Source organism: Embiotoca jacksoni, unplaced genomic scaffold, assembly GCF_022577435.1.
Source record: "Embiotoca jacksoni isolate LCO1_2020_lvr unplaced genomic scaffold, fEmbJac1.0.p SCAF_15, whole genome shotgun sequence".
NCBI classification, from domain to species: Eukaryota; Metazoa; Chordata; class Actinopteri; family Embiotocidae; genus Embiotoca; species Embiotoca jacksoni.
In genome coordinates this window covers 8741395-8756118 of record NW_027185285.1, presented here as the reverse complement: position 1 = coordinate 8756118, position 14724 = coordinate 8741395, and the positions used below count along the sequence as shown (strand labels likewise).

The 14724-nt window shown below is 38.1% G+C and overlaps 3 protein-coding genes across 3 annotated transcripts; all 3 read right to left on the bottom strand.

Moving 5' to 3' along the window:
* Window positions 1–3: 3 nt before the first annotated feature.
* On the bottom strand, window positions 4–3134 carry antkmt (adenine nucleotide translocase lysine methyltransferase). The gene is made up of 6 exons (XM_069149322.1): window positions 3085–3134; window positions 2346–2559; window positions 2091–2195; window positions 1873–2013; window positions 1648–1698; window positions 4–1185 (listed from the first exon to the last, which is right to left on the bottom strand). The coding sequence occupies exons 2-6, from the start codon at window positions 2505–2507 to the stop codon at window positions 883–885; spliced, it is 762 nt and encodes a 253-aa protein (XP_069005423.1). The 5' UTR covers window positions 2508–2559; window positions 3085–3134; the 3' UTR covers window positions 4–882.
* Window positions 3135–3316: 182 nt separating this feature from the next.
* On the bottom strand, window positions 3317–8279 carry hirip3 (HIRA interacting protein 3). The gene is made up of 8 exons (XM_069149321.1): window positions 8162–8279; window positions 6763–6883; window positions 6486–6633; window positions 5459–5845; window positions 5196–5356; window positions 4541–4688; window positions 3987–4085; window positions 3317–3748 (listed from the first exon to the last, which is right to left on the bottom strand). The coding sequence occupies exons 1-8, from the start codon at window positions 8236–8238 to the stop codon at window positions 3561–3563; spliced, it is 1329 nt and encodes a 442-aa protein (XP_069005422.1). The 5' UTR covers window positions 8239–8279; the 3' UTR covers window positions 3317–3560.
* An 808-nt stretch (window positions 8280–9087) lies between these two features.
* kctd13 (potassium channel tetramerization domain containing 13) lies at window positions 9088–14320 on the bottom strand. The gene is made up of 7 exons (XM_069149320.1): window positions 13863–14320; window positions 12515–12775; window positions 11742–11911; window positions 11332–11421; window positions 11094–11146; window positions 10804–10999; window positions 9088–10564 (listed from the first exon to the last, which is right to left on the bottom strand). Exons 2-7 carry the CDS (start codon window positions 12750–12752, stop codon window positions 10322–10324), a joined length of 990 nt encoding a protein of 329 aa, XP_069005421.1. The 5' UTR covers window positions 12753–12775; window positions 13863–14320; the 3' UTR covers window positions 9088–10321.
* Window positions 14321–14724: the final 404 nt, after the last annotated feature.

The following is a 14724-nucleotide window of genomic DNA, read 5'->3' as shown; positions in this document are numbered from 1 at the left end:
CGGTTGTACCTTTCAAAATGCAGCACGTTTTTTATTTTTATTTATTTATTTTTTTAGACAAAATACTGAATGTTTTGGGGGGCGTGAATTATAGTTAAATGAAAGAACTCACTCCAAAAAAAAAAAAAAAAAAAAAGTCCATTTTAATGTTTTATATTCTAATTTCCCTAAAAGCGTAAGCAGGTGCTTATATTCTGACCCACACTTCCTTTGAATGGAATAATGTTACATTAAAGGGTATATTATAGTCAATAAATAGATGAGAGCGTTTATCTTAAACACAGGAAAGACAACTGCGAGGCTGTTTCCATTTGGTTGCGTCAATCCCGGACCACAAGTGGCCAGCAGAAGTACAGCTGGAAACGCGCTCAGGTCTGATCTGTTCAGGCCGCATTCGGACACATACGGTACATAATATGTATACAGTAGATAACTGTGTCAAACGTCCTTCGTTGTATGAGCAATACTGTTGTTGCTGCAGGTGCCCCTCATTTACTTGGGACCCCCTTGGGCTTTTGTAACTTTGTCACTTCAGAAGCCGCATCCCGCACTTGTTAATGCACTAAGCATCTTTGACCTAAGCATTAGAAATAGTTCCTCCTACCTGTGGAAAACTAGCTGCACCGTGCTTGGCAGGCATTTACCGGTGGTCGCGCGAGGAGCTCTCGCGGCCAGCTACGTTGTGGGAAATTACATATGTATCGTAGAGTACTACTGGTGATTTTGTATTGATACAAATCGGGTTGAAAATGAGCGAATTGCTCTTTCACGTAGGTAACTGCCAAATACATCTACAGGGTTCTGGAGCAAAGATGTGGATTTCCTTTCCAAATAAACATGCCCGTAAAATATACTTACATCTTTTAAGCAGTTAAAGGGTAATTACACAGAGTATAATTCTATGTTACTATTCAAGGACGGCAAAACACTACAAACATCGATGCAGCTACACAGGGATCCTTTCTCCTTGGATAGTCCACTGTCAAGATCACTCTCTGTGACTATGTCCTTGTTATTTTTCTTAAAAGTGTACTGTCTTTGTGCTTGCATGCTATATGCCCAAGCTCTGTCCACACCATGTCCCTCGATCCTGCAGGGTTTCCAGTCAGTGAAGGGAAAACGACCAGCTACCACTAATGCATCATCAGGAAGCTCAGCCTGCAACTTCTCCTGCAATAACGAAAGCTGAGAACACAAGAACAAAAATTAAAAAGACTAATACATCTGATTTTAAGTGCACCTTTGACATTTGCTAACTAATTCTTTCTAGATGTTTTTTTTTTTGCTGGTTTAAAGAATCCCCAAACATTTTAGGAGTTCATAGTTTTCAGTCTTCTTTCGACAGGTTTCAACCACCTGGCTGAATCAGAATTACAAACTGTTTGAAAGCAAGGTCTCATTTCCAATAATAATGAGTGGAAAACAAATTTATACAGTAAAGTATTTTGATTTGAATGTGATGTAACTAAAAATTAAAGCCATTTCATGTGTGCAACTGGGCTGAAATGCTTCTGACAGTTTCTCTATCACCTCATATCACCTGGCTTTGAATGAGCTCATTTTTTTCTTTATTTCTGCATTATCATTGTGTTAATTCACAGCTTATACCTATGTGTTTATTTATAGCTACATGTTGAATATACTCACCACACTGGGAGCCAAAAACACTGTGACGTTCTTGCATTTTGTCAAGTCGACCTGTGATGAGATATAAGGCAGTATGTAACTAAGACAATAACTTCAATAGTAATTCTGCTTTCAATAACACATACAATTATCATGTTCTTGTAATCATGTTTTACTATTGACTGGTGTAACATTGCTGTAGTAGCTGTTTACTAATGCCATCACACAGGTGAGAAATGTTCAGACCTTCCACAGATCTTCTCGTCGGTATGACACTTTTCCATTATGGCCAGCTCTCCACGCATGGAAATGGGCCACGCGAACCAGCCAGGGGTTGAGCTCATAACCAACAGCAGGAATGAAACCCTGCTGATGGGCTTCCAAGACCTAAAGGGGACCACAACCAGAACCTGTTACTTATCAGTGCAAGAAAAATGAGGCCCAAATATCTTGCTTAGACTTACAATACGGCCATCGCCAGATCCCAAATCCACAAGGCCTCCCTTTCGACCTCTCAGCAAAGTCATTACGTTATTTACTTGGGCTTTGCTGGCAGGAATGTAGGGGACCTACAGATTTGAAAAAGCTAATGAGAGAAGGAGCTTGTCTCTTCACAGGTACAAGCACTTCTCCATCATTCACTGCACTCAACAACAACAAAAATAATAGTAATATGATCACAATAGTCATTCAAAGTGTAAGAACAACGTAGACCACACCTGTAGCCTTAATGGGACTTTTCGGAAGCCTGGCTGGAGGACTCCCACCCACATAGCATACACAGCAAGCCCGGTGCCAGCAGCTATCTGAGCGACACCCCATACTCCAAGCCGCCTGGTCTTGAACTCAGCAAAGGCCTCGTCTGGCGTGTCATTGTCCATTCTTGCATGAGATGTGCTGTGTAAGGTCTCAGTAAAAGTAGTATATGAGAATCTACCACAATTTATAGGAAAATTATCATGAAATCATTTTATTTGTATGAAATAGTATATTCTGGGGAGATAATACACAGAGTATATATATCATAATTTAGCATTTGGTGATCAGATTTTACAAAGGGTTTTACAAACCACAAGCAATTTGACTATAAAAGTATAAACCATGAGAGATTTAAAACAACATTTAAATGATGCAAATATCAAACGTGCATTTCATGCATAACGGTTTTTTTTTTAATTTTTAATCTGTCCTACACTTGTCCTGTCGTGTGTGCTTTTCTGGTGTCTTTTTTTTTTTCTTCTTTTACTGGAACATGAAAAGACTGAAAGACTGTTCATGTTCTGCAGTTTGAGGGTCACATGCACGCAGTTCGTTGTCATGCTAACACCAAGTACAAAGTAGTCGGAAGAAAAAAAATAGATTTTTGGTCAAACGTAACGTTAGTGTATCTAAAAAAAAAAAAACACAAAAAAAGGACCGTGCAGCTACAACAGGATTTAACACAAATACGTCACTGACCTGCAGAGGCAGGGGCGGACACATTACCCTGTAGGACCAGTCCGTCTGCGCAATATTCCGTATATCAATTAGCATGCGTTTGTTCCGGAATGGTGACGCACGTTTCCGATGAATTAAATTCCAAGTTCCCGTGTAGTATCCTGTAAATACTTATGTTTGTTACCTGTTTTATGTGCCGTATTTCATTCAGTAAAGTACAAGTAAATCACCACTCCATGCAACCCTATTTAATCACAACACTTTTATTTGAAATAGAACATGGATAAACATATAAAACAGTGTACCATCACTGTGCTGATATTTTTTTTTTTTTAACTGAAACACAACATATACATACCCTTAATTATTTCTAACTCGGATATTTTTTTTGTAAAACTTTTTGCAAATATTTTGTATGCATAGTATCAAAGTAGAAAAATTCAAAGATAAAGTATTGTTCATATCCTGGTGCTTCTCAACACTTGCAAGAGTCCATTTCAGTCACTGTCTGCATCATCACTGATGATCCCCTGCAGGTTGGTCCACTGTGTTACTCTTCTGCGCCCTCTGGGTGCATTGTTTTCCTCATCACTGTCAGAGCCAGAGTTGAGAGTGTGCTGATATTCAGAGGATGGAGGGTCATGTTTTTCCTGCCATGTTGAGGCTCCTCTGCGTTTAGGTCGACCTGAGCGAGGCATCCACATTAGACAATCTCCTTTAAAATCAATTTCACATAACCAATACCTTTCACCAAATCATCTAAAAAATATGGTCGTGTTTGCAACAACAACGTTACATTGCATGCATTTCTTTAAACAACCTGGTTATAAACTGAACCTACACATTTTCTTACTTTAAGTATGTGGTATATAGTTTGGAACATGTTCAGTATTGTTATGGATGGTGGACAGACAAATAGTTACCTTGTGTGACAATGATGTTGTTGACATCAAGCTCAGCGACTTCCTGAGCTTCTTCTCTCTTCATTCTGGCTTTTCGACATTTTTCAATAGATGGTTGACCTGTGAGAAAACAAGATTACTTTATTACATGTTGATCTGAATGGGTCAGTTGTGTCATTTTTTTTTTTTAACTAACATGTCATTCTGCAGTTTAACAAAGTAAAATAGAGCCTATTGAAGATTTTTGTTTTAGCTCATCAGTTAAGCCAGAACAAAAGACAATGGCAGGAACTCGGTAAATTTAACAGCAGCATGGCAGTTGAAACTTGATGTCTGTGTATGTTGCATTTGAATTTAGCCTTTTGATTACACTTCAGATAAGACCAAGAACAGAAACATTAAGCTTTTTTTTTTTTTTTTTTTTTTTTTTAATTTCTTCTACCACTTAGAATTAACAGAAAAAAAGGTTTTCAGGATAACTTATATAGGCAAATCATGTGGAACCTGGATTTGGAACATGCGTAAATAAAAGCAGAATGTATGGCCTGTGAAAAGGTGAATGAATTCCTACTGACCATGGACACCAAGATCTTCAAGCTCCTTCTTCAGAACAGCCACCTTGGATCGAATAGAGCGGCAGCCGTCGAGGAGCTTCTTGTAATTCTTCCTCACACCGCAGAGAGCGATGTAACGTTTGAGCCGAACGACAGCTTTGTCTTCATCCTGCGGGATGAAGCCGAGGACAGACAAAATGTGAAGAGAAGACGCAACATTCATTCTGCATTTATTTCCGATATATACCTGTTTTAGTGATCCATTTTTCAAAACTTGATCTTTGCTTTTTTTTTGCATTTGTCTTTGTCTCTTGACTCCACTCAGAGCACTGAGGGCAACCACATGAATTCTGCTGTCTTTACTCAAATGTAAACAGTGAGGATAAAGTGTTCGACACAGACAAAATATTCAGCTACTCCTTTGTGATTTGTAAAAGATTGTAAATTGACTTAATTGACAGTGACTTTTGCTACTTCCTAAGGATACAATGTACTGTGGTCAGCATAGTGAATGAATGGGTTTTATGTCCGTATTTAAATAAGCTTAATTTTAAATATATTTCAGCTCACATGACCAAAGTAAAAAATAATGACCCCATCTTTACTCAAACCATCATAAACATCACAAAACTGAATAAAAAAACATGGGTTTTCTGATAATCAATAAAGTACTCACCTTTTGACCTTTGGGGCGGTCATCTTTTTTCACCGTTTTCTTCTTTTTCTTAGCATCTTGTGTATTTTTTGTCCCACGATTCTGTTCATCCTCCAAAGAAGTAAGCGACGATGAATCCGAGTCTGCGTCGTTATCTTTCTTTTCCACTGAGACCTTTTCTTCTGTTAGACGTAACGGGAAGACATCAAGCCATAGAAACTATCATGACAGTATAAATGAATTAATACTTGTATGTCATATGTAGGTATAAAGGTTACTGTTACCTTTATCACTGTCATCAGAGGACTCGTTGCCACTGATTTTGTCACTCTTTTCTGACTTGCTATCTGCGTCACTTTCATCCTCTTCATCGCTGTGTGGCGTCTTCTTTCCTTCATTTGTATCGCTGCTTCTTGTCTTTCCATTCTTTGTCAGGTTTTTCTCCTTTTTCACCACTTCATCTGGACTCTCATCACAGCTACTCTCATTCCCCGGTTTCCTCGTCTCATTCATTTCGTCATCTGAAGAGTCATCACTACTCACCTGCTGTTTGTTTGTCTTTCGCTGTGATTTTTTCACCTCTTGCTCTTCATCACCAGATCGAGATTTAACTTGTTCTTCGCCTTTGCTTCTCTCACTTGCTGTTTGGAAGACCTCTTTGTCTTCTGTTTCTGTCGTTAACCACATAAAAACAGAAAAAGAAACGTCACGGTTTACCAAGAAGCATCAAACCTCTCCGAGGGGTTCCTCAGAAATGGGGATGGTAATGTAGGTGCTCAGTGAGAGAAATTACTAACTAAATCAAAAGAGTGCAACAGAAGACCTGTCTTGACTGTGGCTATGAACAAATTACCTTTGTTAATTGAGTTTTGTTTTGTGACCTAGGTGACATACGGTATAAAAAAAAACAAACATACAAACTATCTCTAAAGGCTTCATAACCAAGAATTGAGATAACCATTAGAGAGAGTACCACTTAATGGGAGAACTTCTATTGCAGTAAACATAATCAGGTGCAGTTAAGATGTTTATGTCATTTTTAAGCACCAATGAAAAACCTCTAAAAATGTCCAGCATTTCTTGACTTCATATTACTATAAATGGAATATCTGTGGGTTTTGGATGGAATCATCAAGTACTGATGAGCATTTTTTTCAGACCAAACACGGAATGCAAGTTAATCGATAATTCCAGTTCTGGTCCTAAAGTCAATGACGGTCCAGGACATTTTACATTGAGTAGCAGCAAATCAGAACAAGCATATACATTATTAAACCTACAGACAGACTTCGAATAACATTTATAACTTACCTGATGATGAACTTGGATGATTGGATCTCGGGTTCTTTGCCCTGGATTCATCTTCACTCTCACTTGTCCCTTTGTCACTTTCATTGGCTCTCTTCCTTTTGTTCTGGAGCTTCTTGGTCTCTGACTCACTTCCACTTCTGTCACTGTCCTAGTTGGAAAATGGATGATAACAGTCATAACTACAGGATTAAAATGATCTCCCCTTGAAACACTACATACTTTATGTACTGCAATATACAGTATGTAATCACAAGTTTTATGTGAAAAATTCAGATACCTGCATTTTGATTAGTTCCTCTTCAACCACCTGTTTCATGAAACTTCTTGCATCTGGACTTAATGAGTCACATTTCGCGTGTGCCAGATAACGTCTTTTTAAAATTCCTAAGGTCAGTGTGCTGAAACAAAACAGTCGACAGATTATATCAATGCGGGAGGAGGTCATTTACAGTGACAGTTCTTTGGGTTTTTGAATACACTGACTGAAAAATACATTGTAAAATTGCAACATCCAGCAATTCCACACCACTAAACTGTTACTTATATCATGAATGATTTTAAAACAGATGAGGACTGTAAATCCTGAAGTGACAGTCAAATGAAAATGAGAAGATTGAAGAAGAATATTTTTTATTTTGCAGTCACAAGTGCAATATTATGGTATGTTAAAATTCAAATGAAACCTGTTATTATCAATAATCAGAAACAACATTTAGCCTATTTTTGTGCTGGAAACTATAAGTTTGTACCTTTGTGGGCACAACTAAAAGTACAATGTAAAGTTCCCATTCATATGTACACTCGGTCAAATAGTATTTTGGTGTAGTTTTCATCACTGAAACAAACTTCAAAACCACTTCAAAATAATAATAATGCTGCTATGATTAATAATAGTAACAATAATAATAATAATGTTTTTCTCCCTTTAAAAAAAAAAAAAAAAACTGCTTCAGAAAAACCTTGCTAGATAAACCCTAAAATGTCTTAAAACTGAACTCTAACCAATAAATTGCCATTCAGTTCAATATGCTTTATTGGCATGAATGTCAGGTTGACGTATTGATGTTCCAATGAAAGATACCACTTCCCATCAGCAGGAGTCAATTAAAACTGATTAAATCCTATCCTGTTGCCAAATACAGCACCTTGTCAGCTGTAACTGATATTAATATTAAAATTTAAACCAAAATTTTAATATAAATCTTGCCAAGTTAGTTTATCCAACGTGTGCGGCGGTAACATTATTTGTTCTAGGAAGGCGAAGGTAAGACCCGTACTACTCTGCCTCTGATTGGCTTACGGTGATATTGGTGTGCTGATTGGTTAGAATTCGGGTCAAATTATCAGGGCAAGCCAATCAGAGGCAGAATACGACGAGTCATTCCTTCGCCATCCTAGGAAAATAAATTGGCTCCTACACAGACAGCGTTGCATTGAGACGACAAACCACAACATTGTGAAACATGAGCGTCACATGTGTGCTCGGTTATCAGTGTGATAAATGGCACATTAAACATACAAGTTTTGCATTTTTATATGAGCAACATTAAGCAACATAATGTTGAATGTCAAGTGTTTAAAGGAGCAACATATTCACACATACACGATCAAAGACAAGCCTATGATTTCTTCTCCCTACAAACAACGGCTTTATTTGTTGAACGCTTCAACTGTACCTTAGGTCTGGCCCATCGCGGAGTTCACCGCACACAAACCTGCGGATAGCTGCTGACTCTTTCTTCGACACCATCATTTAAAACTATGCTGTTTTTTTTGGCGGCGGCATCTGCATCGACTTACGTTGGAGGAAGTGACGTCGGTCTGGCGCCACGCCCCTTCCTTCTAAATATGAGTTTGAATTACTGGTTTTGTAATTTTAATTTAACCACCAGAATTGAATCGGTATTTTCAAAAGTATAAACATAATTTTTACGTAATGTTAGATCTCATTGCATATTTTGACACAATTTTAATAAATGCAATAATGCTAATGGAAAATGTTTTTGTTTTTACACATGTAGTTTGTGTCAAAGATATATTTATTGTTGTCATTTGTGTTTTCATATACTTCATAATCTATTTTTTTTTTTATTAAGAACAAGAGTATTTACACAATTCAAAATAAATAAATATATATATATATATATATATATATATAAACACATATTTCTTTGGTTTTATTTCTTGTTCTCATTCTTTTTATTTCTTGTCCTAAGATTTGATCAGACCCTCATTTGCAATGTTTAAACACTTCAGGTATGATGAAATAAAATATTAATTAATACTCTTGAATAAAAAATAAAAAAAAAAAAAAATTATGGGCCAAATCTTTCAAGATGATGTTGCAGTACAGATGTACTGTGAAGTCGTGAAACAGGTTTGGTTCCACATAACGGGGCAAAGTAATATTGAATACCCAAATAAACCAGGTTTTATTGTGCATCTATAAAGATTACATTACTTGCACATTTTTGGTGAATGAAATGTTTTTGAAGGATATCAAGACAGCTTCCACATGTTGTTTGCAATATGTATATGTGCTGGTACGTTGCTATATTATACTTCAAGAACAAAGGGAAAAATGAGACCAAGAAGCCAAAGCTGGATTTTATAAGTGATTTATTCAGAACATTTCCATGACCACAATTGGACGGAAGTTAAATTAGTGCATATTTCAAGGTATTCCAAAGTTACTTTTATAAAGGGTCAGAGATACATATTGCTCTCATTCAATGTTTTTGTTTTTTTTCTCAGCGTTTGGAGTGATTAGGTTTACACAAGTCACCGCTTAATATTAGAAAGAAAATATTTTTCCTCTCCCTGAGGGAAATAAAAATACCACTCAATGTGAATTATCACCACTGTATGTCCAATTAATTTAAGCAAAACTCTGTAGTTTGGTGTAAGACAAAGCATAAGTAAAAGATCATGGCTCAGAGTAAAGTACAACATCAAAGAAATGGTCACGGTTCCTCCTTAAAAACATTCAATTGAAATGTAAGTTCATGACGTACTTATTTCTGATCAGTGTCACAGTGCACCATATCATCCCCGAAATTAAAACTCACTTGAGCACTAATTAACACAAAAGATTGCATTCAATACAAAAGTTAAATACCAAACAATAAATTAGGTTCATAAATTAATAAAAAACATCTTGAAGCTGCAACAGCTGCAATAATTTAAACAAAGAAAATGGAGCTGCTCAACAATCTCATTCATCGACAACCTCACTAAAAATGGCTATTCTTGTTTCGTTCCAGTGTTAACGTCCAGGCTCAACTTCAACGTCCTCTGTCCAAAACTGTTTGGCAGCATCTCAGTCCAATAAAGAAAACGAAGGATGTTTCACAGCCTGAATAAACTGACACAGTGTTTCCCTACAAGTCGAACACAGAGGAGGCTGCCAGTGCATATCATCAACACCCACGTTAACAGTAGCCTGTCTGCTCAGAGCAACATCCACCTATTGGGTGGGAGTTGGGTTTCGAGGCCCATTCAGTAACTTGCAGGAGGTTCTTTAACATTGGAAAACTAATATTTATGCCAGTTTCAGGTCCAGGTAAATTTCACATATTTCCTATTTAAAGAATGTACACAACTTGTTTTCTTGTAAACAAAAGCATTTTTTTTTTTTTTTTTTTTGTATATCTCAAACAATTCTAACCTTATTACATCACCAACTCCTACATTTCTGCTGTGTCTAAAGACATTTCATGAAATAACTAATGACCAAGCTATTGCTGTGCTCAAGGACGTTTCTTTCATTCTGCAAGCATTCAACAACAAATGAACATACATCAAGTCACTCTCCCAGGCCTTATGTTTTCACATTATCAGTCCTTATACACGGTTTGCTGACCGTGCCCTCGTTCGTCGTGCATTATGTGCCTCCTGACGTGGATCCGTCTCACTCGTCTTTCCCCTCCCACGGCACCTTCCTCCTCTGACTGTCCCAGTGATGAACCTGAGCCCCTTGAATCTAAAAGGTGTAAGCCTCCAGGACCAGATCCTCTGCCGTTCTCATAGATGAGGATGTTTAGGGTTTCTTCAAATATTCGCGCTTCAGGAAACTCAACCTAAAAAAAAAAAAAACGGATGTTTGGCAGTGAGTAAGTCACTACTTATTTTCTGTGGACAATATACTTTACCCAAGGGTTTTGTTTGTGTCACTTGTAAAACAAGCTCATAAAGCACGCTCATAAAACACTTGCTTTGCCTACAAGGATTACAATAGAATAGGAGTTTGCGTCAGTTCAAAAGCATTTGCTTCAAAGCTTGAAGAAGTGCATTTCCCTCAAGAATTATGTAAACTTACTTTGGTCTGCTTCTTCTCTGTAGCATAGACAATGGAAGTGCAGCATACTTCAGCAATCTTGCGGCCTTCACCGTAGAAAGACCAACAGCAGATCTCATCCCCGAGCACGTCTTTGACAAACAGCACGCGGCCATTAAATCGCAGCACGAGTTTGTCAAACAGTTCAATGTTCTTCAGCAGGTTATCATCAGAGTTGCTGGTCACAGGACAAGGCAAAGAGTAAAAGTCAGTAGCCTGTCAACTTGTTTTCATATGTAACTGCAAGACATATGTGTAGTCAGCCTTTTTACCTGGTGTAAGAGTATTTGTTGTTTCCTCGGTTGTTCTGCAGTTTGACGACCGGCTGCAGGGACGAGAAACGGGAATAAATGTGGTGAATGCAGTAGTTCAATTGTCTTTAAAAATGGTTTGAGCATAAAACTTCAAAATCCTATAAGGAGGGGAAAAATGTGATTTCTCACTTTCTACCCAGCTGCCAACCTAATGCACACTTTTGTTAACGGTCCATTTGATTTCAATTCAATTCACCTTTCGACAAGTAGCGATCATCTTCTGTTCTTCTTTGGCTGAGGTGATCATGGGGATGCGACACACAGTTTCAAAGACATCCTTTTGTTTCTAAAGGCAAAACACGTGTTAAAATACATCTTCAACTAACACCTTCGTTTGAACACAGTAATTAACAACATAAAAATTAAGCAATTCTAACTTTTGTATATTTGTCAAAATACTGAGATACACATCACAATACACCAGGTGAAGGAGCCATTTTTGTTTTTATTAAACTACGCGGCGTCACAGCCTCATTTAACTAACGCATTAACAATGTGTCCATTATCATAAGTTGGAACAGATGTGTGAGCTGAGGACGCCGAGAGGAAATTGTATTTCAACTGGTTGCAGTCAAAGTTATACGTCGATAAGTTGATTGTCTTTACCTGCATGGCACTAAGGCAATGCTGAACGAGTCCCTGCACCCGATAGTACTGAGCCTCCTTCAGAACCTCATCCAGTTCTCTGTGGTCCTCTGGAAGCGGCACTGAGCCATCTCGCAGGAAGTTCAAAACCAGACTAAAGTGTCGACCACACCTATCCAAAACCACCCAACCTGGAACAGCAGGAAAATTATTTTATTATCATCTCGTTTAAATTCTTCTGCAATCTTTGTTCGTTTTTGTGGCAGACCAGCAGTGTGCTCTGGGTGTGGTGCTCGCCTCACAGCTAACAAACGGCAGATAGTTTAACATTCACCTCCTTTGTGAGTCAACATTTTTCTTGGTGGGGCATTTGAAAAGGTAAAAATAGTCATTTAAGAATTCTGTCAGGACTCGCATACAGCTGACCCCAAGTAGATATTTAAAACTCAAAAATCTGCATTCTGTTCATCACCTCGCTGTCGGGTTTACATCATGCAGCTTTTGGAGCTAGAATAGACATTTTGCATACAAACTATTTTTAAGGCCACTTGTTTGATGTTTGGTAACCATCACAAAAACACTTCAGAAGCGGATTTGAGTCACTTCTTCTTTTACAAGTTAGTTATGTCGTTTTAAGGCACGCATATTTAGAATTTCTTTTAAATTAAAACTGCAAGAAAAAAAAAACCCTGCCTCACACTCAAAACATCATGTTCAAATGTATGCCAATCACCCAGTCTTCAATACACTCAACAATATCAATCTACGCTTACCAGACACACACATCCACTCACCTTCTGAGTCTATGGTAACATCGGTTCCTCCATTGCATATGCTCTGCAGCAGACTGTCTTCCTTGCTCAACGTCTGGACAGTTGTATAATGCAGCGAGCCACCCACATTTAACTTGACATATTTGCTCCCCAGCAGACCCTGACTTCTGTGCTCATCTGCGTTGTGGCAGGCAGGATGGCAGACCGTGGACTGGGCCGAGTCGGCAGAATGACTGCCAACTGAAGCCTCAGCAGACATGGGGCTGAAAAGTCACTTCCTGACTGTAAAGCAGAAGAATATAAAGGCTTGTTTGTAGCATAGGTTGGACAGACAGGAAAAACAAATGATTGATTATGAATCTAGAACAGTATTAGTTGTCTTTTAATTAACAACTATGTGGGCGAACTATATATAGTAGCCTTAACCACTGAAGTAGGCTGCCTGTGTAAGTACTCTATTAACGTTAAATAGAAGAGAACATGGTTATTTGTATCCAAGCCACACAAGTTTGTGTTCGGCGATTCCTCCCCAGAAATGAACCATTTCATATTTCCCTTTCGGGACTTGATTGTTTACCTTTGTTAAACCTGGATGGTTTCTATGTGTAATTAATGTCACGTTTGCAAAACTGTCAAGTCAAGTCATTTTTTTTTGTGGTTTAAAACACAAGAAGTCAAGAGTAAGGTGTGAAGTAAATCATTAGGACGGGTTGATAAGCACTTAATCATTCCCCACTCAGTGGGCTTGGCTAAACGCCACAGCTGATTTCTGGGACATTTGTGCATCTATACTGTAGGTCAAGCTCTTCGTTTGTGGAGCCAAACATTTCCAATTATAACCCGACAGCGAAACTCTATAAATTGTACTGAAAACAACACATCTTCTGCTGTGATTAAAGATATTAGCTGCGTGTAACTTGAGTGGAGGACGGAGGGGAAATAAAACCCAGGAGAATTTAACCTGAGGAACTACAACTAACTACAACAACAACAACCACACCCAGTCTGTGATCCGTTGAGGGTTTCTTCCTCCTCCAGTTGGACGAAAAAACACAAAAGATCAAATGGCGTTTTATTTCCAAAACTGTAAAAACATTGTTTAAGATTGGCCCCTATTCTTTTAAAACGTAATAGCACAAGTCACCCTTCATCGGCAGCACGCATGCATACCGTCCTGTCAGGCGCTGCACGCAGCCGCGTAAAGCTGACCGTAGCTATCATTAGGTAACAAAAACAACTAAAACCACATGAAGTACCGCACACGTTCGCGCCGACTGAGCTCTAGTTTGTTTTGTTGGGTTTTTTTGGAGACGAAAGAGGCCATTAAAACGAAATGGTACCGAGCCAGCTGATATCAAACTGTACTTACCACACCGTGCATCCAAGGGTGCTGCTGGAGTGAACCGAGCTTAGCTGAGAAAGCTACGCGTAGCGTCAATCAGCCAGCAATTAATAAAACAAACTCGCCGGCTATTACGAAGACCCCGAAGTGATATAGATTTACAACGCAGCTACCGACTGACACTTCATTATAACCGCCAGCCAGCCGAGCGAAATCAAAGCGGCCAACAAACAGCCCGTCTATTTTTCGCTACGCTTTAAGCTAGAAATGCTCATTTGCTTTGTACCGCTTCTTCTTGGGTGAAAAAAAAATAATAATTAAAAATAATAATAATAATAATCAGAAAGTAGCCGTCAAAAAAAGCGAACTCCGAGCTACATTAAGGACGGACAATTCCATCGTTTGGACGTAATGATTAATAACTGAAGCAAACATGAGAAGCTAAATAGGTCACTCGGAAACGAAACTAGAGCGTCTACTTCCGCTGCTTCCTCCTTCTACGGTCATCTCGTGACGTGACTACCGCCACCTTTCGGAGCAGACACGTAATTGTGTCACCTAGGTTACCCAAATCCATATGATTCATTGATTGACTTATCAATCAATTCTATTCGTGGAAAATGTTCCAAAAATGAACTGCAAAAAAAATAAATAATAATAATAAAAGTGAAGCAGCCTTCTGGTTTTATGTACCAAATATTTGTACTATTCTTCCACCATAAGTTAGACTAGCAACTTTTGTTGATAGTTAAAAAAGAGAAATTAAAGATTTTTTTTTTTTTTAAGTTTTAAATCTTTTTTTTTTTGCTTGAAATTTCTTCTTTTTTTTAACTTTACAGTCTTTATTATGTTTTTATCTCAAGATGGTTTTCTGTAATTACTAACTTGC